Raw genomic sequence first — 22,465 nt, 5'->3', positions numbered from 1 at the left:
AGAGAGGGGTAGTGCCACTTAGGCAGCAAAGATCACATGAACACACTTTTTTTTTTTCTAATTTCCATTCATTTATTCTTTATATTATTTTTTTAACATCTTTATTGGAGTATAGTTGCTTTACAACGTTGTGTTAGTTTCTGCTTTATAACAAAGTGAATCAGCTATATGTATACATATATCTCCATATCCCCTCCCTCCTGCAGAACACATTTTTTAAAGTTTCTGAAAAGACTGAGGCAAAACCAAAAGTAATTCTTCAAAACTGGAACATCATATGCTTTTGACCAGACTGAATATAATAAATATATCAGTGATTCTTAGAGGGCAGAACAGTTAGCCTTTTCATGGATTAGATTTCTATTTAGAGTTCTACAGCAGTGAGTCTCAACTGGGGGCAATTTTGCTCCCCAGAGGACATCTGGCAATGTTTCAAGACACTTCTGATTGTCACGACCGGGGTGGGGTAAGGGTTTGCTACTAGCATCTAGTGGACAGAGCACAGAGACGCTGCTAAACACCCTAGAGTGCACAAGACAGTCCCCCACGACAGAGAACTACCCAGCCTAAAACATCAATAGTGCTAAGGTTGAGAAACTGTTCTCCTGTGAGGTATAATTATCAATTAGGTTATATAAGACCCTAGGCCTTAGTTATAAGGTTTTAGTGTGAAAATATGACTGGGCCTCAGTAAACATTCAAAATCTAAATTTTAAGTATATTATATGTGCTTCAGTCATGATTACATACAATGAAGATGGATGACTCTGGCTCATACAAATGACTGAAATCAGTGAGAAAAGGTTAAATAGGACCCTTATTCATGAAATTCCTAAACATCATCTCCAGCCCTTAATCTCTGATAAAAATAAACATGTATACAGGATTGAGAGAGACATGCGCTCCGCATTTTCTCTCTAAGCCCTCTCCCCTCAATCCCTTGGCTCTCCTCACTGAAATAAAGGATGAAAACAAACAAAAACAAACAAACAAACAAAAAAGAGAGAAAGAGAGTGTCTGTGTGTGTGTGTGTGTGTGTGTGTGTGTGTGTGTGTATGCACTTACAGTTTGCCCTCAGGGAGCTCACAATCTAGTGACAAAAGGTAACAAGTTGTCGTGGTATCAGTGCTCTACAGAGTGCTATGGGAAGATGGGAGAGACACCCAACTTATATTGAAAGGATTTAAAAAACCAAAGGTGTTGTGTGAACTGAATTTCAAAGATCAAAATGGGTTAAGAACCAAGTGTGTGTGTTGGGGGAGGGTGGGAGGCTGGCGGGGGCCATATGCCAAAGGCACAGGAGCCTAGGGAAGTTGACACATTTGGGGAACCGCAGGTGTTCAACACAGGGTATGAGGTGGCTGCCTATGTGGAAGAGAGACAGAGAGCAGATGTACTCTGCGTAGGCTGCTAAGGAGATGGGAATATATCCTGAAGGGACTACGAAACCAACAATGAGTTTTAAGCAATGAAAAAAAAAACGTGGTTAAAGCTTTGAATTGGGGAAAAATCATGCTGGACAGCAGAGTAGATAAATTAGACTAAAGTCGGGAGGATACAGTAGGAGTATAGATGCAAAGTGGTGAGTGCCTGAACCAAATCAGAGGCAGCAGGAACAGAGATGAGGAGACAGGGTGGAGACACCGGGAAAGGAAACAGAGGACTTGGGAATCAGATGTGAGAAATATGGAATGTAAAGACTGAAGGGTACACTCAGATTTTTTTTTCTTTAATGACTTGGTGGCATTATCAACTGAATGTGTAAATGCAGACGCAGCTGGCTGATTGAGGGACGGAGGGAGAAAATAATGAGTTCAGTTTTGGACACGAGTTTGAAGGACTTACAGGGAAATCCACATGGGCTATCTAGTAGGTGCTGAGATCTTTACAGCTGTAGTTTCTGGCAAGTTTTGACTAGATATGGTTGTCTTTAGCTTTTAAGAGGGGAGATGAAGCCGAAAGAGTCAATGAGATCCCAGAGGATGATTTGTAGAATAAGGCCAAATGCCATTTTAAGGTCATCCAGAAGAGGAACCTTTGACGGATTAAGAGGGGTAACAGCATGTATTTTAGTATAGGTCACGTGCTGGATACTGTGATATGGGCTTCGCAATTAATCATCCCACTGAAAACTCAATTATTCCTTCCTCTAAGAATTACAAAAATCTCTAACTTACAGATGTGGAACCTAAAGTAATTTGTAGATAGGGAAACTAAAGTCAAGTTAAGGAGGTGTCCAAAGCCATCAAGTGGAAGAGCTGGGATTTTCTAGGTGCATTTGACTCCAATGAGCTTTTGGTTATATCAATGTGTATATACTGGGCAGAGAAGTTAAGAAGAGATCCTGGAATACGGTGAAAATAAATAGGAGATTTCAAGAAGGAAGGGCAAGTTTTCTACGCTAGTATGAAGGGGTGAGTACCTAACTACAGATCCTCCTACAAATAATCACGGAAAAATACCAAAAACAAAACAAAAAAACCTACTGGAGGCTTCTGGAAATGGAAAAATGCAATTAGTTTTAGAGGGGTGTGTAAATATATAGCAAGCAGAAGAGACTGAGTTTTCCCTTTTTTGTGATTCTGCTCTGAGAGTGACTATAGTCATGGTAGTGGCAAGGCTGGGTGGCTAAAACTCTGAGAGAAAAACCAAACCAAACCAAACCAAACCAAACCAAACCTACAGTCTTTCAGGTCAAAGGAACAAGGGGAAGGAGGCCTGGTTCAACCAGGGCTGCTGGAGAGTGAGAGGGGAACCTCAGGAAGGAGAGAGCCAGAGAAGAAGAAAGCCTATTTTTCTATGTGTGAACTCAGCACTAGTCTTCAGCTGACTTGACCATGCGTGTACAAGGCAAACTACAAATGGCTTGCAACTAAGGCTTAAAGAACTATACTGAGATCTGAGACACGGCCAACTGCAGGTTTGACAGTGCACAATTTGAGTCTAAACAAGCTAACTGCTAAAGCAATGGTCAACATTTTTAGGAGCAATATATAAAAATACTGAGTCTATACAACACAACATTCACATTGTCTAGGATATATTAAAATGACTACATACAAAAAGCTAGGAGATGTTGTCAATTCTAAAGGGAAAAGACAATCAATAGCTGCCAACTGTGAAATGATCCAGACTCTATAATTATCAGGCAAGAACCTCTGTGAGGTAGAGAAAAAAATGCCCATAATAAATAAAGTAATAGGAAATCTCAGCAGAGTGACTGAAAGTGTAAAGAAGAACCAAAATGGAAATGTTAAGCTAAAAAAATTATACTACATGCAGTGAGATGTAAATGTACTTCAGTAAATGTAAAGTTTCTGTATTTTATGTGATACAGTACAATATTAACTCTAAAAGACTGTGGAAAGTTAAGGATGCATGTATCCATAGGAGAGCAACTAAAAAGAAAATGAAGAAGAGGTATAGGTAAAAATCTAAGAAATAAATTAAAATGAAATTTTAAAAAATAACTAATAATCAAATAATCCAAAAGGTGGCAGAAAGGGTGGAAGAGAGGAAATAAAACAGAGGAGACAAACAAAAAACAAATAATAAAACTATATACCTAAATAAAACCTTACTGATAATTATACTATGTTAATGGATTAAACACTCCAATTAAAAGGCAGGGATTATCAGAACAGAAAAGAGGCAAGACCCACTGTATACTGTCTTCAAGAGGCGTATTGAAAAAAATAAAGACACAGGAGTTGAAAGTAAATGAACAGAAGATAGAGTAGTTAAATTAATATCAGATAAAACAATGCATGACAATAAGTATTAAAGCTAAAGAAGGATATGTCATAATTACAAAGGGTGTTCAACAGAAGGCATAAAAATGATAAATACTTATATAACAGAGCTTCAACGCAACTAGTAATAGAGCTTCAAAACGGAGGAGTCAAGAATCAACAGAATGAAAAGGAGATATAAACAAGTTCACAATCATAGAAAATTCTAACTCCCATCTTTCAGCAATTGATAGAACTACATAAAATACCAGTAGAGGCATATAAAATCTGAACACATCACTACACCTTAACTGATATTTACAGAATGATACTAAACAACTGAAGATTATATGTTTTTGTCAAGTACACATGGTTCATTCATCAAGACAGACCACATGCTAGACCATAATACTCAATACATTTAAAAGGACTGAAATCATACAGAATATGTTTTCTGATGGTAAGAGAATTAAATTAGAAATTAATATCACAACACTGTAAATCAACTATACTTCAATAAAAGAGTGATTAAAAAAAAGAAAACAGGGCTTCCCTGGTGGCGCAGTGGTTGAGAGTCCACTTGCCGATGCAAGGGACACAGGTTTGTGCCCTGGTCTGGGAAGATCCCACGTGCCGCAGAGCGGCTGGGCCCATGAGCCATGGTCGCTGAGCCTGCGTGTCCGGAGCCTGTGCTCCCCAACGGGAGAGGTCACAACAGTGAGAGGCCCACGTATCGCAAAAAAAAAAAAGAAAACAATAAGATATCTAGAAATACCACAAAAAATTAGAAATTAAAAGAAAAAACCATGACTCAAAGAAGAAATCACAAAGGAAATAGAAAATATTTCAAACTGAATGAAGATAAAAGTGCAACGTAAGAAAATTGGAGGGAAATTTACAACTTTAAATTTTTTGGGGGGGCAGGGGTCTAAAAATCAATGGTATAGGGTCTCAAAAAAACAAACAAAAAAAGGCAAAGAAAATCCAAAATAAGTAAAAAAAAAAGACAAAAGAAGAAATCAGTGAAATAGAAAGACAAACAGCAGAGAAAATTAATAAAGCCAAAAGTTGGTTCTCTGAAAAGAGCAATGAAATTGATAAACCCACAGCTAGACTGATAAAGAAAAAAAAAGAGAACACAAATCATCAGTATAAAAAATGAAGAAGAGGTTATCACTATAGGTCCTATAGACATTAAATGGAAAGTTAAAGAATATTATGTACATTATTCTGACAAATTAGATAACTTAGATGAATAGACAAGTACCTTAAGTCACAAAGTATCAAAGCTCACTCCAGAAAAAAGATAACCTGAATAGTCCTGCATCTATTAAATAAATTAAATTTGTAGTTATAAACATCCTACAAAAAAACTACAGGCCCAGATGGCTTCACTGGTGAATTCTACTAAGCATTTAAGGAGAAAACAATACAAATTCTACACAGATTCTTTCAGAACATAGAAAAGGAGGAAACATTTCTAAAACCAGACAAAGAATTACAAAAGAGAAAACTATATACCAATATCCTTATGATCACTTTAACAAAAATTAAGTAAATCAAATCCAAGAATACATAAAAGGCTAATACATCATGATCAATGTTGGTTTGATATTTGAAAATAAATTGCTGTATTTTATTAACAGAATAAAGAGGTAAAACTGTATGATCATTTTATACAGAAAAAGCTATTTGATGAAACACCACCATTTACAATTTTAAAAAGTCTCAGTAAACCAGGAATAGAAAAGAACTTGTTTAAAATAGCCTCCTTTAAGTAGTAAAATAAACACTGAGTGCTTTCCCCCAGGTCAGGAACAAGTAGACAAGTCCACTCTCACCTGCTCTAGGCAACATAGTACTGGAGGTCCTAGCAGGTGAAACAAGGCATGGAAAACAGGCATCAAGACGAGAAAGGAAGAAATAAAACTGCCTCTATCTGTATTACGATATGATGGTGTACACAGAGAACTTTACAGCTGGGTGAGGTTTCCCACTTAATGGAAAATATAAAACAGAGAAGAGAGCATTGTGGGGAATGCCTTCATGTAAAGGATGGGTAGAGGATTAATAACTACCACAGGAAACTGAGAAAGGATACTAGATTATATTTCATAAGCTCTTTACAAAGCAGGGAAGTGCTTGCCTAAAATAGCAAAGATTACAAAAATACTGAAGCCTCAACAATGCAGAATATTCCCGTATATAGAACATCAAACCCATACAATAAGGGAGAACTGTCATATATAAACTTTGTAATATACTATCTGCACAAGATGATCTCAGTAACAAATGGATCAGAATTATTGGGCTAAGGTGTTTAAATGCTACTTATAGCTGAGGTGGTTATAATGAAATGACTCTAAATGTAAAATCATTAATATTAATTATGTCATCCATGACATAGGAGATAATGCTTGTAATATGAGATGATGAACTTTGAACCTAATGTAACATTTAATTTTGGATAAAATCTCAACAAGGTAGAGGAGACTATTATGTGTCTACCTATATTTTTTAGTAAGTAAAAAAGTATGTTTAATATTTTTTCCATCAAATAATAAAAGCATACAGATTTTTGGTTCTTGGGTTGCACTTATGCATTGTAACATCCTAATTCAAAGTGATGCAGTAAGTTTCCTACAATTTTATGAAAATTCAAGATTCTCTTTTTTTTCTTTGAGTCAGAGGATTCTGTTTGTTCTTCACTTATTATGCCATAAAGATTTTTAATGAAATTTAATTAAAAAGCAAGGCCAAAACTGTTTCACTGAGGTCTGTTAACATAAGAAATTCGGTCTCTAATTGACAGGGTCACTGCAGGAGGAGGGCCGTGAACAGACCGGTAGTCGTCTCTTAACCAGTTCTCAAAGGCAAAACTGGCGAAGCCTCAGCAAACTGCGGTGCCCAGCAACATCAGACACCAGTCCTGGTGACCAAACCTCAGAGTGAAGGCCACAGCTCAAGATGAGGGCAATTTCCCCTGCGCTGGCCTCAACCCCCAGCCTAAAGTGACTAATACGAAGAATAACTTTTATTGTAAGTTAAAAATACAGATACAGAAAGTCTACCCAACAATGAATTACAGTGTCTGAAGAACTTCTATTTTTGACTTGTCCAGGAGACTTTCATCATCAGGCAAAGTGTAGGCAACTCTCTCTTAACCTACAGAATGGACTTTCTCAAACCACGTGTATAAGTGCATATTCTATATATATACAATTATATATGTGTATATATTTATAAATGATTAGATAGTATGTATGGGGTACAATGTAACATGTTACTTATCTTGGGTAGTGATCAAAAAATGTTTGACAGCTATGGCCAGAAGATAAAGACAAATGAGTAACTACATATTGAAAAAAAAAAGACTACATGTATTCCCTGCCTGGAAGCAAGAATAAAACAAACCTTTTGGTTTGTCTTATTGGCCCGATTTTACAGTATTTTTTGATTATCAATAAACTGGACAACTCTTACTAAAAACAAATATTTTTATTATGGCAGCTCTAATACTACTTCATCATAATGAGATAAGTACATTGGGAAAAAGAAAAGGATTCAGAGAAAACATCCAAGCGTACTTTTTCTATGTTGGAGGAAAACAGACTGTCTCCTCCTACCTCATATATGAATTTAGTGTCCTTAAGTTTTGCAGCCTTAAATCCCCATCCATGTCACCCATGGACAGCACTTGACCTCGGAATTTCCCTTCTCCTTCAGGACTTGTGACACTGTCCTCTCCCAATTTTCTTCCTCAGTGATTGTTCTTTCTTTGTATCCTCTTTACTCTCTGAATATTTCTCCTTGGAGTTTACTGGTAGTAGACCATCTCTCTTTCTCCTTCCCTCTTTCTCTCTCTTAACTCTACCCAAGTGATCTAAATTCAATCTAACAGTTGACATTTACTACCTTTGTGTAGGTATACTGTACCATTTTATATCAATAGATGCAGAAACTAAGGCAAGAGAAAACTTATTAACTTGTCTGAGGTCATACAGCTAGTTAAATAGTTGAGATGGGATTCATACACAGGCAGTTGAGCTCCAGAGTCTTTATTTTACTATGTGGCCTTAGTAGAGTTTCCAGGCCTTGGCATAACTGACATTTTTGGGCCTGATAATTCTGTGCTGTGGGGACCTGGCTTGTACACTGCAGGATGCTTGACAGGATTCCTGGTGCTAGATGCCAGGAGCACCCCACTCCAAGTCATGACAATCAAAAATGTTTCCAGATATTGTTAAATGTCCCACAGGCGACAAAAATCGCCCTGGTGGAGAACCACTGCTTTACTGGGATAATACTGGGCTGCACTGCCCTGAGACACAGTGCATACTTATAACTCTTTTGCTTCTCTTGCTTATGATACAATTATCATAAATGCAACACAGTCTGTAGACACCAACAGGGTCTATTTTTAAATTCTAGAAAAATATAAACACACATGTAGCCTCTCTCTTTAGGATAATCATCAACATGCTACTTTGGCATATGGAGAAGATTCTGAATTATTTTTAAAATGTGACATCTCCCACTCATCCAAACAAATAATTCTAAAACCTATTCTAATCTATAGAGTCAAAGATTAAATTACATTCTTTTACCTTTAGGGCTGAAATTATAGTTTGCTCAGCTGCTGGTGGGAATGAGCTCTGACTGGAAACCACCTAGAACAAATCCAGTTATAGTTTTGCTTAAGTTATTTATTTTTATAAATACTAATTTTGATCATCACATGATAAAACTGTTTCCACAAGCCACATATAAAATATTATCATTACTTTAGAGTAGTATCTCATACATGTTTTAAAAATCCATTAGTGTTTAGTAGTTAGGATAGGTTTAAAAATGTTTTCCTGTATAAGGCAAATATCTACTTCAAATAACTGAAACATTAAGAATTCTAATAGCTAGCTTTCCTTAATTATAAAGTTTTAACTTGAAAAGGTCAGTTTAAAGTCATATTTACTTATTTCTTAAAAAAAAATCACCCTTTGTAGGCTGACTATAATGTTTAACAAGTAAATGTCAAATGTTTCCCTTTTTACAAATCAATACCAACATTATGAAAATTCTGAAATGATCAATAAAGACATTTAAATCAGGCTAAATAAATACAACTTTGCATTGCTTTTGGTTCTTTAGAGTAATAATTAAAGGAAATGGAAACTATATCATATATTCTTTTCATTTACTTTTGTTATTTATTTTTCTGAGATTTACCTGTTAATAACCCTTTAAATATATTTTGTTTAGTGTGCAAAATACAAATTTTGGAAACCCCTAATTGATAAAAGGACTTGTTAAAAAATTTAAGTAAATGAAAAACTGTCACTTATAATTATTCTAAAATACAATCTAGCATATAAAAGCTCATATTAGAGGTCAAGGTTTTAAGAACATCATCTAACCTTTGGCTTTTTCAGGTCTTCTAACTATCTCTCTACTTACCAAATATTTTGAAAATCATTAATAGAGAGTAAACACAAGCAACTCAAGAATCAAAGAAGGGGTTGAAAGTGTTGCTTTCCTAATAATTATGTTTACAGTTCATCTTAGACATAATATATAAAGGCAAACAAGTTAAAATTCAGTCACTTTTTAAACAAGTATTAGATCAATAGCAAAAAACATATTTTTTACTCATAAATAGTCTTCAATGATTATAACATACGAGTTCACTGTTTTTAATGCATCTCCTCCCCCACTTTTTTGTACAAAGGTAGAACCTTTCTGACATATTAGAGGGCTTACGAGTTCTTACTATTACTAGATTTGCTATGATTTACTACCACCCATATGATACCAAATTATGTGGTTTAATGGGTATAAAACACAAGTAATTTACCTTTAAATCATCCGTTCAATAAACTTAACTATACCAAGCAACCTTGAGGATCTACAGTTCATGTGTTTTAAACTAACTGTACAGACAAAAAGTCATACAAACAACAGAGGCCAGGATCAGACTGTTTAGAAAAAGTTCATGCCTCAGCTTACTTTACAATCACATTTTCATTGTATTCTTCTGCAAAAAATTAAATAATAACTCATTATTGTCTAAATTTAAGGCAAGAAGAACTTGAAATTAAGTCAAAAGAACTTAATTAAAATAAAGGTTACCTTTGTTACCGATTGGTGCAACTTATATAGTGAATTCACTACTGCCACATTTCTTCTCTGCCCTTCGGTAAGAGGTCCAATCACCTGACTTGCATCTCCTTGGGTGGAGAGCTGTAAGAATTCAACACAAAAAGAAATTACCAAAATGACAGTTCATATTTACTGGGGGGAAGTTCATGGTCCCCTGAAAGAGAAAATGTTAATTGGAAATATTCAGGTCAAGCTTTGGACTTTAGGCATAGCCAGGTACCTCTGTAGATTTAACACCATGGACCTGGAAGCCTAATTAGTCTTGCATAGCAAGAACATCCTTCATCAGTACTTCATAGCTGGTGGACTCCTGAGGTAAGTGCAACCTAAAAGCCCAGGATGTGCTGTTATTTTGATACATCAGCATAGTATTTCTAGGGAATACCTTCTGCCAACAGTTTTTCTATTAAAAACCTGAGAAATAAGCCATCCAAAAAAAGAAAGCAGAGAAGGAAAGAAAAAAGAAGGAAGGGAGGGAGGAAGGAATAAAAGTAAACCTACATCCTATGTACATTTGACAGCCATCATAATAGCCTAATGAAATGAGTGGTAAAAAGAGGGTATTACACTCATTTTTTCGTAGATTAAAAAGGAAGTTGCTTAGGATTATACCATGTATGGATGATCAGTAGGAGTGGTACTAATGCATTTTAGGGAAAAGGACATGGAATTTTTACTGAATTAATCTAAAACTATTATAGTTCCATTTAAGAAAAAAATCCACCTACAAATGATTCTCATATTAATCAGGTTTTAATCCAATCCTCTATAACAATTAGTATTTAAAGGTCAATTAAACTTGATCAGGAAAATAAAACATGAGGCAAGTAACTATACATATGGATGCACATCTCAAACATGAAAAATTGGCCTTTTACGGGAGAGGTGAAAATAAGAGCAACTTCCCTTTGTTACAGTGACAAAAATAAAATATGAGAGAAAGAAATACTGTTTTTCTTTCTACTCTCCTTTGATACACACACATAAATTTTCAAAATTAAATTCCCACTTTATCAATTCCTACTTACGGCAACAAAATACAATTTAAAAACATAAAAAACTGCATTTAAAATAAAGAGAATAATCCTTCATTGAAGTTATAATCCATGATGATGGCTTTAAGTCAACATAAAGTTTTCTGACATTAGGTTAAATAACTCCAGCTTATTTTGCCTTTCCTCATGGACAGATAGTTACCAAATTACAATCAGGTTGTGTCCTAAATGGTCATTTGTAAGTTAGTAGGCTGAAAAAAAAAAAAGCTGTATTTTTCCTGTAGAAACTATGTTAAAAATCAATGGTTAGACCTCAGACGAGCCCATATAGCCCAGTTTAATCTATAATGTGGTAAACTAATACTAATAGAAGCTCTGAGCTCCCAGGAGACAGCAGATGATGGGCTCCGAGCTATGGTGAGGGTGGGGAAAAGCTCCTGAAGCCACTTTGGAGACTACAGTGGCAATGGTCAGTGGCATCAGTGGTTATCGTAGACTCAGGGGTTAGATGCTAAATATGTACCTGTCTATAATAGGCATTTAGAAACTATGAGTTCTAGCTGTACAATTTTTAAAAATCAATCTCTCTTCTCTTGAGATTCTCTCCAAATAATTTTGAAGTGATAACAAAGAAATGGGAAAAGAACCTTTCTGATGCTATCTTATTTCCACTTATTTTATGTATTCCATATTTAATAAAGAGACAGGCTCACTGATAGAAAAGGATGGAGGTTATTTTATTGATAATAATTGATCATAGTTTTAGGGTTTAAAAGTATAGAAAGGCCTATTTTACACCTATTAGGATGCTATAAGAAAAAAGACAGATAATAACAAATGTTGGCCATGATGTAGAGTAACTGGAACTCTTGCGCATTGCTGGTGGGATTTTAAAATGGAGTAGACACTCTGGAAAACAGCCTGGCAGTTCCTTAAAGGTAAACGGAGTGAAAATACACCCAGCAATTCGACTCTTAGATGTATACACAAAAAAAATAAAAACATGTATACAACTATTCACAGAAGCAATATTCCATAGCATAACAGCCTCAAAATTGAAACAACCCAAATGTCAACCAACTGATGGATGGATAAATAAAAATAAGATGTAGTATATCCATACAATGCAATGTTCCTCAGCAAAAAGAAAGGAATGAAGTTCTGGTACATGCTACAACATGGAAGTACCTTGCAAGTAAAAAGAAGCCACTTACAAAAGGCCACATATTAAATGATTACATTTACATGAAATATCCAGAATAAGCAAATCCACAGAGACAAAAAGTAGATTAGTAATTGGAAGAGGGGTAAATGGGGAGTGATTGCTAATGGGTAGGAGGTTTCTTTTTGGGGTGATGAAATGTTCTAAAGTTGATTGTGAATATACTAAAAAACAATGATTTCTACACTTGAAATGGGTGAATTATATTTTAATAAAGCTGGTTTTTAAAAAGTATAAAAATAAAAATTCCCACACTACAAGGGTTATCAATGAATACCTTGAGAGCCTAGTGAAAACTAAGGTTAAGATTAGATGGCTCAGTTAAATAAATCTACAAAGTTCAATGAAGAAAATACTATAGTTACAGGAGCAAAACAATGATAATATAAAAGAACTAAAAATGAAATATCACTGTGCCAAAACCAAAGAACAAAATTTAAACATCAAAGTGAAAATATAACACTAGAAGATTGGAAACAAAAATAATATGCTGCTTATCTTGGCCTGACAGCACAGAATAGAATCAGTCCAACACCTCAGCTAAGTGGATCACCCTGTTTCTCTCCAGCACCACTCCTGTCATAAACTTCTTGGGGAAAATAATTTCAAACTTACAAAATGTTACAAAAATAAAAATAGTGCAAGGAACACCCATTTATGCTTTACTCAGATTTACCTATTGCTAACATTTGATCTCATTTGCTTTATTATTCATAGTCTTTCCTTCTCTTTCACACACACACACACGTATATGCATATATTTTTTTCTGAATCATACATACATTATGGCCCTTTGTCCCATTTCAGTGGATATTTCCTAAGCATAGCACTACTCTTTTACGAAACCTCAGTTCAGTCATCGACTTCATAAATTTACATTGTTAACAATACTTTTATCTGGCATCTGCCATGTTTCCAAAAAGTTCTGGTTTCTTTTAGTGGGAAGTGGTATTAGAGACCAAGATCTGGGCCCTAGGTGTGTTCACTGCTACTTACTCCTGTAAAAACTCTTAATCAATTCAATATTTATATAGATGATTGCTTCAATACCTGGACTCTTACTTAGTTCCTTGTCTTCTTCCCCTTCAAGTTATAAAAACTATATAGTGAATTCCCATATAGTGATAACCTAGACTTCACGATTAACACTCTACAATTTGTTTTATATCACATACCTATCACCTATCTTCAACTCATTTTATATTTTTGATTCATTTCAAAATAAGTTTTAGAGATCAGTATACTTAACCCCAAAACAGTTAAGCATGTGTATAATTAACTGGAATTCAATATTTACTTCCTTTTTTTTTTTTTTTTTTTACTTTTAAGGTAAAATTTATATGTGATGAAATGCAGACATTTAGTGTACAATTCATTGAGATCTGGTAAACTGCTTAACTTGTGTAATGCTAACCACATCACTCCAGAAAGGTCCTCCATCCCACTTCCCACTCAACCCCACTCTTCTGGTTTGATAAGTCTTGGCTTTTAAGTGGGGCTACATTCACAGACAATATGGAAAGATATTTTTAACGAGTTCCAAAGACAGTATTTCACATATTATTCAGTCTTTTACCAGCTCCTGCTGCCTCCTGCTGTGTTCTTCTTGGGAAAAAATTTTTATTTTTGCTCACACATATTTTCAAAACCACTAAAAGTAAGGTACAATTTATTTTTTCTAACATTTTATTATGAACACTTAAAGACTTGCACAGTGAACACCCACATACTGACCACGTAGATCCTACAACATTTTATAACACTTGCTTATGTTATCCATCCCTCTATCCATTTTATTTTTTTAATATAAATTTATTTTATTTATTTATTTTTGGCTGTGTTGGGTCTTCATTGCTGCACGCGGGCTTTCTCTAGTTGTGGTGAGCAGGGGCTACTTTTCATTGCGGTGCACGAGCTTCTCATTGCAGTGGCTTCTCCTGTTGCGGAGCACGGGCTCTAGGCACGGGGGCTTCACTAGTTGTGGCAGGTGGGCTTAGTAGTTGTGGCTCACAGGCTCTAGAGCTCAGGCTCAGTAGTTGTGGTGCACGGGCTTAGCTGCTCTGCAGCATGTGGGATCTTCCCAGACCAGGGGTCGAACCCACGTCCCCTGCATTGGCAGGTGGATTCTCAACCACTGCGCCACCAGGGAAGTCCCCATTTTATATTTTTGATGCATCTCAAAATAACTTGAAGACATCACTGTATTTGTTACCACTGACTTCATCTCACTGATTAGTTTAATCTATTCTATATCTTTACATAAAGTTTTTTTGGGTATATGAATGTAAAGCTTTTTCCACTCAGCATAATGTTACTGGTTTTCACCCATGTTTGTTCCTTTTTATTGCTGTGATATTCCATTGTATGAATTTATCTGAGTTTGTTTTACCCATTCTCCTATTGTTCCTAGAATGTCTGCAATAAAATGAACACTAGACTTGGGAATCTAGCTTTTCTCTACCACTTGCTGAGCAACTGTGGCTTCGATTTCTTTATCTGCAACAGGAAACTAACAATATAGTCAAGACCAAAGTATGCTTTGTAAACTGTAAAATGCCTTAGCAATGTAAGGCACTACCTTTTTTTTGGCTACGCGGCTTGCGGGATCTTAATTCCCCAACCAAGGATGGAAACTGTACCCCCTGCAGTGGAAGCGCAGAGTCTTAACCACTGGACCACCAGGAAAGTCCCAAGGCATTACCATTTTTATCTCCAGACAATTCTATGTCTGGTTCTCATTTTCTTCTCACTTATCCTTTGCTTAGTCCTTTCCCCTACAATCCACTCCTCCAAGCTCTACCTCACTCAGTACTGGTGAGGGACTACAGGCACAGACTAGGGCTGAGGAACTGGAAACAAAAGCCACTGAAACTATCTAGAGGTACAGACTAAATTATTTTGGCTCCTTTTTGCTTATGGTAAGAAAGCATCTTGTCCAGAGTAGGCATTCTCTATTTCAGAAGCCTCCAGCCATCTTCAGCCATTTTAACTTTTACTTTTTCAAGCTATTTCCTTCATCTGATCTCCTTAAAACTTACTTTTCACGAATTCACGTGTACATTCAGCAAGTAGAAGATGCTCATTAGGTAACTGTTGAATAACTGAAGGGCCAGAATAATGGTTCCTCATTGCTGCTTTTTCAAAGTTCACATTATTTGAGACGAATAAAATTGTATGGAGGTGCAAAAACACAGTTTTGGCTGTGAAGCATTAGGAACTAGGGAACTGGAAAGGTAAAAGCAGTAAGAGATTCAATATTCTAAACTATGAGAAATGTACATACTGGTGCATCATGCTACACTATTTAATAATGTAGCCTGGAAAGACGTCAGAAAGCAAAAGAGCAGCATTTGAGTTTTCAAACACACACACACACACACACACGAAAAGAAAGGGACTCCCAAGGCTAAAGGAATCCTTAATAATTAAAATGGTTCCTATGTGCAAACAACAAGACTTACTATTCCTTTTTAAGTTTAATTATCTGAAGAAAGTATTTTTCACAAATTCTAATTCTGTACATCTGCTCACTAGGAACTCTGTGTGAATTCAATGCATGAGAAACAACTGAGATTAAAGTCCTGAAACGATGATAAGTTATACTGTTAACATGAAGAATGTTTTTATATAATTTTTAATTTGTAGATGAAATGACCCCAAGATCACCCTAACATCACAGCTGAGGGCTACAAGTAAAAGAAATAAAACTGACGATTCAAGAGATGAGTTGGATGAGAGCTTTAAATTTCTATTCAGATAATCTACTGAAAATTACTTTTGGGGAAATTATAAAGTTGGTGATTTAGAAGAATGTCTAAAAAGAACAAGAAAATATATTACGGATTAGTTATGAGTTACATACGGTTAAGTTACTTTCCAGATATTATGGAAATACCACTAGTGTTCTATTTATCCGTAATTTCCATTACTGCTAAGAAATGTCAACGGTACAGGATAACTCCTTTTTATATGGCTTTGGTCACAATTCTTCTAAACATTTCTTGCAATCGTATGTAAAACAAATGAGGAAAAACCTATGTATTAGAATTTCATAGGTTTAAAACAGAACAATGCGAAATGTATACTAATCTACAATGCTTCCTGAATAAAAACAAGTCAAAACATTTTTATATTAAATCAGATATTTTAACAAAAACTTTGAAATAAGCTCTGATCAACCTTCAGTTATGGTTGTATCTATGCTTATTTTTCTGAAAGTGGTGAGTGTATTTGGATTACAACTACCAAATTTTAAAAGGTAATGTCATATTTATATTAGAACAAATTCTTTTGACCTAATGCATGCTTTTTATCCAATTTTGGAGTTCACAGCAAAAAAAAAAAATTACACGCAAACGGCAAAGTATTATTAATGTTTTTATTCTAATGGAGTGTACAAAGGGCAAATAGCTAACTCTCCAATTGCACCCCCCACCCCCACCCCCACACACAGAAGACATCAGTAATCAACTGTGGCCCTGTTATGGCCTCGTAACACAGTGCTCCAGGTAGCGACTACAAATCTCTTAGACACAGGAGATGAAATCTATTTGTAATCCCTGAGTGATGTCATATGAGTTTTCCTGGACATCTGGGCCAATGATTCTAAGGGTATTCTATGGTTCACCTAAATGCTTTCTAGGTCAAGAGACGCTGATAAGCAATATATTCCAAGAGCCTCAAAACTGCTGTATCCTTTCATAGCCCGCTATCAGAAATGTATCCTAAGAAAATAGTAAAGCTATATGCACAAGGATAATGTTATTTATAAAACAGAGAAATTGAAAAATACTACATGTCTAAGAATAAGAGAATAGTAGGGTATATGAAACAATTCACATGCTGGAACAAACAACAATGGGAGGTGCTTACGGTATAGTGTTAACTGTAAAAAAACAAACAAAAAAAAAGCAGATTTGTCTGTGCAGCAGTTTTGTCTCAGAAAAAAAACTGGAAAGAAATAAAGCAAAAATATTAAAAAATAGTATGAAGCATTACATAACGTGCAAAATTACCAGAATACTACTAAAAAGCACTGTAGAATTCCATACAATCTAAAAGGTTCATTTGTAGAATACACTTAGAAAGTGTTATACAAGATAATTTCCTCCATTATAAAAATGAAAGATGTACAATTCCATCCCTGAAAGATTTAAGATAATATAAGAAAATAAACTGCTTTGGTTACTGTTTACTTCCCCAAAAGAAGATTTCTGGAAAAGATAATCTCTTTTGATCTACTAATCTGTGACACAGATTAAAATAATTTTTATTTATATTTACTTATCAAATGCTTTCATCATAGATTACCTGGTTTAGAGTAAAGAATAAAAGAATTATAATTAAATATCACTTAGCTTATTATAACATGCCAATTAATCGCATTAAAAATATATACACACACACATTCACAATTAAATTACTATCTAACATCTCTGACACTAAATACAGTTTGTAATACATTAGAAATTGAATTGCATTTGAAATTCAGACATAGGCATGTTTCTGCAAATCTATATAGCAGGGGACAAATCCACAGGTTTACACAGCAATTCTTCATTTTCCTGGCATGTCAACCTAACTAAACTTCCCTGACAAATAAAATTAATTTTCTTAGGTGCTAAAACTATCAGAAAATATTTTTACGAAAATCTCGCTACACTGTATGTCAATACTTTTCTGGTTTCATAAATAAGACACACTGAACTTATACCTTAAGAAGTCAAATTCTACTTAACCTTTGTATGTGTTCACTAGTGAGTGGTGTTTTTGTGCTATTACACATCTTTATTTTAAAAGAAATTCTATCAGAGCTTCGTAGGGTATATATGGCTGCTTGCCCCTTCACTCATTAAACAGCTTTAGGTTACCATATCTCTTGAAATTTTGTGTTTCCTTTTCCTTTTCCTTTAAATTTTGATGATTTCAAGAATCCTAATCTTATTCTTAAGGTGTCAGTTTCCCCTTTTTGATCTTATCTCCCCTCATCTTGGTCTAACTTGCTGCGAAGTGGGAAGCTAGAGGACTAACCACATGCAAGCTAGGAGACTTCCCCATAAATTAAGTTTATATTTTAGTGCATGGACACTGTGACATCAATTCTAGAAGTTCAAAGGATGTTTTTAGTTCTTTTCTGGTTCTTATTTATATTTCAGACAGTTGAGTTTGTCAAATATTTGACTACTTGATAAAAAAAAGAGGTGTTACTACATATTTGTCTAACTGAAAATAAGGACAGGTACATTCAACTACAGAATAGATTCAATGGTAATGCTACATCTTGACATCAGACTAAACCTTCACACAGATCTAATATCAAAGAGATGACAACTTGAGATGGGTTCCCTTTTGGACAATTAACATATAACTAAAAAGCTTGAAATCAAATCTTGTTTACAGACAAGAGGTGAGTAAAACCAGCACACAGGAATCAAATATAGCTTTGTAATTCAAAGCTGTATTGCTGAGACACCCTGTATTACTGTTAGAAGACCCTTTCATCAACCTACCTTTCTCATCAACCTACCTTTCTCATCAACCTCCTCTATATCTTTTCCCAAGCTCCTGTCCTTTATGTCAAAAACTCCAACTGGCACATGGGATTTGATAACTACAGTGGGTAGGGAAGGCAAACACAATTTGCTAGGAATGGATCACTTGGAGTTTTTACTTTTTTTTTTCTTCAAAGAACCTTACGCTTTTGAACAACAGATGGAGTTTCCACCTACCCATGACTGATCACTGGCTCCTAAAACACTGGCCTTGTTAATTTAACTTAGAATCATAAGTCTGTATATTAATTCTTTGAAGAAGAGAAAACGGTTCGTTGTCAGGTATACTGACCTTTTCCATTTTCCAATAATGAATACTAAGACTAATTTACTAATCAACAAGAAAACTCTTTTCATATACATATATTATAGAGAATAAGACCCCTTTGATTCAAGGTAATTTAGGTTTCATACACATTGAATTTCAAACCACAGAATTTCCAAAAGAAATACGTTTATTACCCTTAGGGATACAGACAAACTAAAATCTCAGAATCCCACTATTAAGGCCTAAGCTAGTCAAAAATTTTTAAAAAATAATTAGTAGTTTATACATTTGTATATAGACTAGTACTTTCACAGTTTTTGAGATATAAATTCTAATGCAATTAAACCTATAATCTTGTATGCATTATTAATTTTCATAGCAAAGAAGTTCTTTATATATAGTCTAAAGGTAACTTTCAATTTAACTAGTCTTAATAATATAAAATTATTGGTTGGCCAAAAAGTTCCTTTGGGTTTTTCTGTAACATCTGATGGAAAAACCTGAACGAACTTTTTGGCCAACCCAATGTATTATTGAGCACCAAGCTAATGAGCCTCTCTCTAAATATTAATCTTAATAGCATTGTTTATAATGTCAAACCAGAAAAAAAAAGGTTAATTACCTGATTGAGAGCAATGATTATCTAAACTACAAATTTATTTTGCAAAATCTGGTGATGTCATTCTATGTTTGTGTTTGCCACAAATGACTATGACTGTCTGAGAAGTCTTTTTCTTTTTTTAACATCTTTATTGGAGTATAATTGCTTTACAACGGTGTGTTAGTTTCTGCTGCATCACAAAATGAGTCAGCTATACATATACATACATCCCCATATCTCTTCCTTCCTGCGTCTTGAGAAGTCTTAAGGAAGTAGCTCTGCCATTCTGCGGTGGCCTGATTGACCTCCTTAACCCCATAACTTCCCATTCTGCGAGTGGATTTGTCAATTTCTCTGTGAAATTCCATCCACTTTGTCTTATTAGTCTGAGGCTGTGTCGTAAGGTGTATCATAATTCTTATACCCTCCTAGTAAATTGTTCTTGTTCTCATTTTATGACCACCCTCTCCCCAACCCCTAATAATGCTTTTTGCTTTAGAGTCTATTTTGCCTGCTGTTAATATAGTTATATCAGCTTTTGTCTAATTACTATTTGCCTGAAATATTTTTTCTCCAGTCTTTTACTGTCATTCTTTATATGTCCTTAGGTTCTAGGTACATCACACAAAACTAAATTTAATTATTAGTTCTATCCAACTTGAGAAATGTCACTGGCCAGTTTAGTCTATTTACATTTACTGTGATCAATGATATATTTGGAATCCATCTTACTATGAACTTTTTATATGATTTTTTTTTTTGCTTCTTTTTATTCTGTTTACTTTTCAACTTTTTACTGAACCGGTACCTTTTTTTTTTTTTACCCATTTTCCCCATCAATTAACTTAGAATTTATACATTCTATTTCTCTTCTTTCAGTGGCATAATTAAATTGTTAAAATTCATACTCAACTTAAGTCAAAGAATCTATGGCTTTACAGTCCTCCTGAATAACACAAGCATTTTAGAATGGTTTCAAATTCATTATCCTTTCCTCATTGTAAGCTTTGATGTGGACTTGTATTTTAGGGGGTGTTTTTGTTTGCATGTCCCAAACTAGTCACTATTATTTCTTATTTTATGAGACTAAGGCTTAGAATTACCTACATATTTACCAATTGTTTGTGCTTACTATTCCTTTTTGCATTTCAATCCTTCCTTTAGAGTTAGATTTCCTCCTTCGGTGTTCAACCATGAAACGGCTTCCCTCTCACTGAGAGTGAAGGCCAAAGCCCTCACTACATCCTGCAAGGGCTGGCATGATCTAGAGTTGAGGTTAGAGTTTCAAGGATATTAGATGGGCTCACAGGAATTCTAGGAAAGCCAGAGCATTTAGTCAGTCTCTAGTCTCCCAGTATCCAGGAATCCGGGCATATAAGCAAGACTGAAAAGGCAGAGTGCTTAGAACTAGAGGCCCTGGGCAGAAGGTGCCACTTCCCCGTGATATAACCAAAGTCTGCAACTAAAACTGCTTCAAACATCTACCAGACTTCTGTTGGCTTTGAAGCCACTTGCACCTGCCTCCTCAGCCCCACTGATTGTGATCAATCCCTTTGGCTGCTAATTAAATTCTTTCTTCTGTTAAAAACGTGCGTATCGTAAAAAGTGAAACAGAGCTAACTGGAAAGTATAAACTGAAAAACAAAAGTTCTCCCTGCACATCCTTAGTCCAATCCTCCAAGGTCATACACTAACACTTTCTTGTGGTCTTCTGTTTAAAAAAGGAAAAGGAAATAGAAAAGCCTTTATAAAACAGCATTTATTTTATATATCTATCTTATTTACAGGTGGGACTACTAAATGTAGTATTTTCACCTTCTTTTTCTAGCCTAATAATATACCTTGAGACTTTTCCAAATGAGCACACAGAAATCTTCACAAGACGACAAAGTATTTCTCTCACTGATTTGTAACTAAACTCCAAACTATTAATATTTTCTTGAAGCATTTTATTTGTACGCTTAAGAAAGGAAGGAAGAGGATCTAAACTCCCCGGAGTGCAATATTCCTTGTCATTACTGTTACTCTTTTAAGGTTATTAGAATGATTACAGTTAGAAATTAGATTTCCCAACTAAATAGGATTCTTGGCAAAGATAGGGTTTATATACGTTTTGAATTAACAGAAATGAAACATCTATATGCTAAGTGAAATAAATCAAAGACAAATACTGTATGATATAATTTATACGTGGAATCTAAAAAAATATAACAAACTAGTGAATGTAACAAGAAAGAAGCAGACTAACAGATACAGAGAACAAATAAATAGTTACCAGTGGGGGTGAGGGGCAAGATAGGCATAGGGGATTAGGAGGTACAAACTCTAACGTATAAAATAATCTACAAGGATATATTGTACAACATGGGGAATATGTTCCTTATTATGTGGGTGTAGAAGCTCTCAAATTTCATCCCTTTTTGGGAATTCACTTTTTTTATACTGTGATGCCCTAATGCATGTACACAATATTAAAAAATTAATAAATCTGTATTCTTTTTCTCCTGTTAACTTGCCTATTGTCAGTTTATTTCATAGACCCAGCCATCAAACCTAGAAGGGTGGAGGGAAAGTCTTTCTTCCCCTACATGTACATTGATTTTACAGAAGTCACATGTAATTCTAGAACAGGCTTTTGCTTTCATTGATTTTTCTCTATTGGTTTTGTTTTCAACTCTTTGATTTCTGCTCTCATCTTTATTATTTCCTTCTGTTAACTGCTACGGTGGGGGGCGGGGGGGGGGTGGCTTCCCTGGTGGCACAGTGCTTAAGAATTTGCCTGCCAATGCAGAGGACATGGGTTTTAGCCCTGGTCTGGGAAGATCCCACATTCCACGAGCAACTAAGCCCGTGCGCCACAAATATTGAGCCTGAGCTCTAGAGCCTGCGAGTCAAACTACCAAGCCCGCGTGCCACAACTACTGAAGCCCACGTGCCTAGC

At 35.2% G+C, this 22,465-nt stretch overlaps 1 protein-coding gene across 1 annotated transcript in view; it reads right to left on the bottom strand.

Moving 5' to 3' along the window:
* The window catches only part of COG5 (component of oligomeric golgi complex 5), a 284,025-nt gene that overhangs the window by 29,041 nt on the left and 232,519 nt on the right, over positions 1-22,465 (bottom strand). The window contains exons 15-16 of the mRNA XM_079930906.1: positions 9,858-9,968; positions 8,339-8,401 (exon numbers count right to left, since the gene is read on the bottom strand). Of these exons, the coding sequence (XP_079787032.1) occupies positions 8,339-8,401; positions 9,858-9,968 (174 nt within the window). The remainder of the gene's footprint in view (positions 1-8,338; positions 8,402-9,857; positions 9,969-22,465) is intronic.

This window comes from Stenella coeruleoalba, assembly GCF_951394435.1.
Source record: "Stenella coeruleoalba genome assembly, chromosome: 9".
Lineage (NCBI taxonomy): Eukaryota > Metazoa > Chordata > Mammalia > Artiodactyla > Delphinidae > Stenella > Stenella coeruleoalba.
Note: the sequence above shows the minus strand (reverse complement) of the source record. Positions and strands in the feature narration are given on the sequence as shown.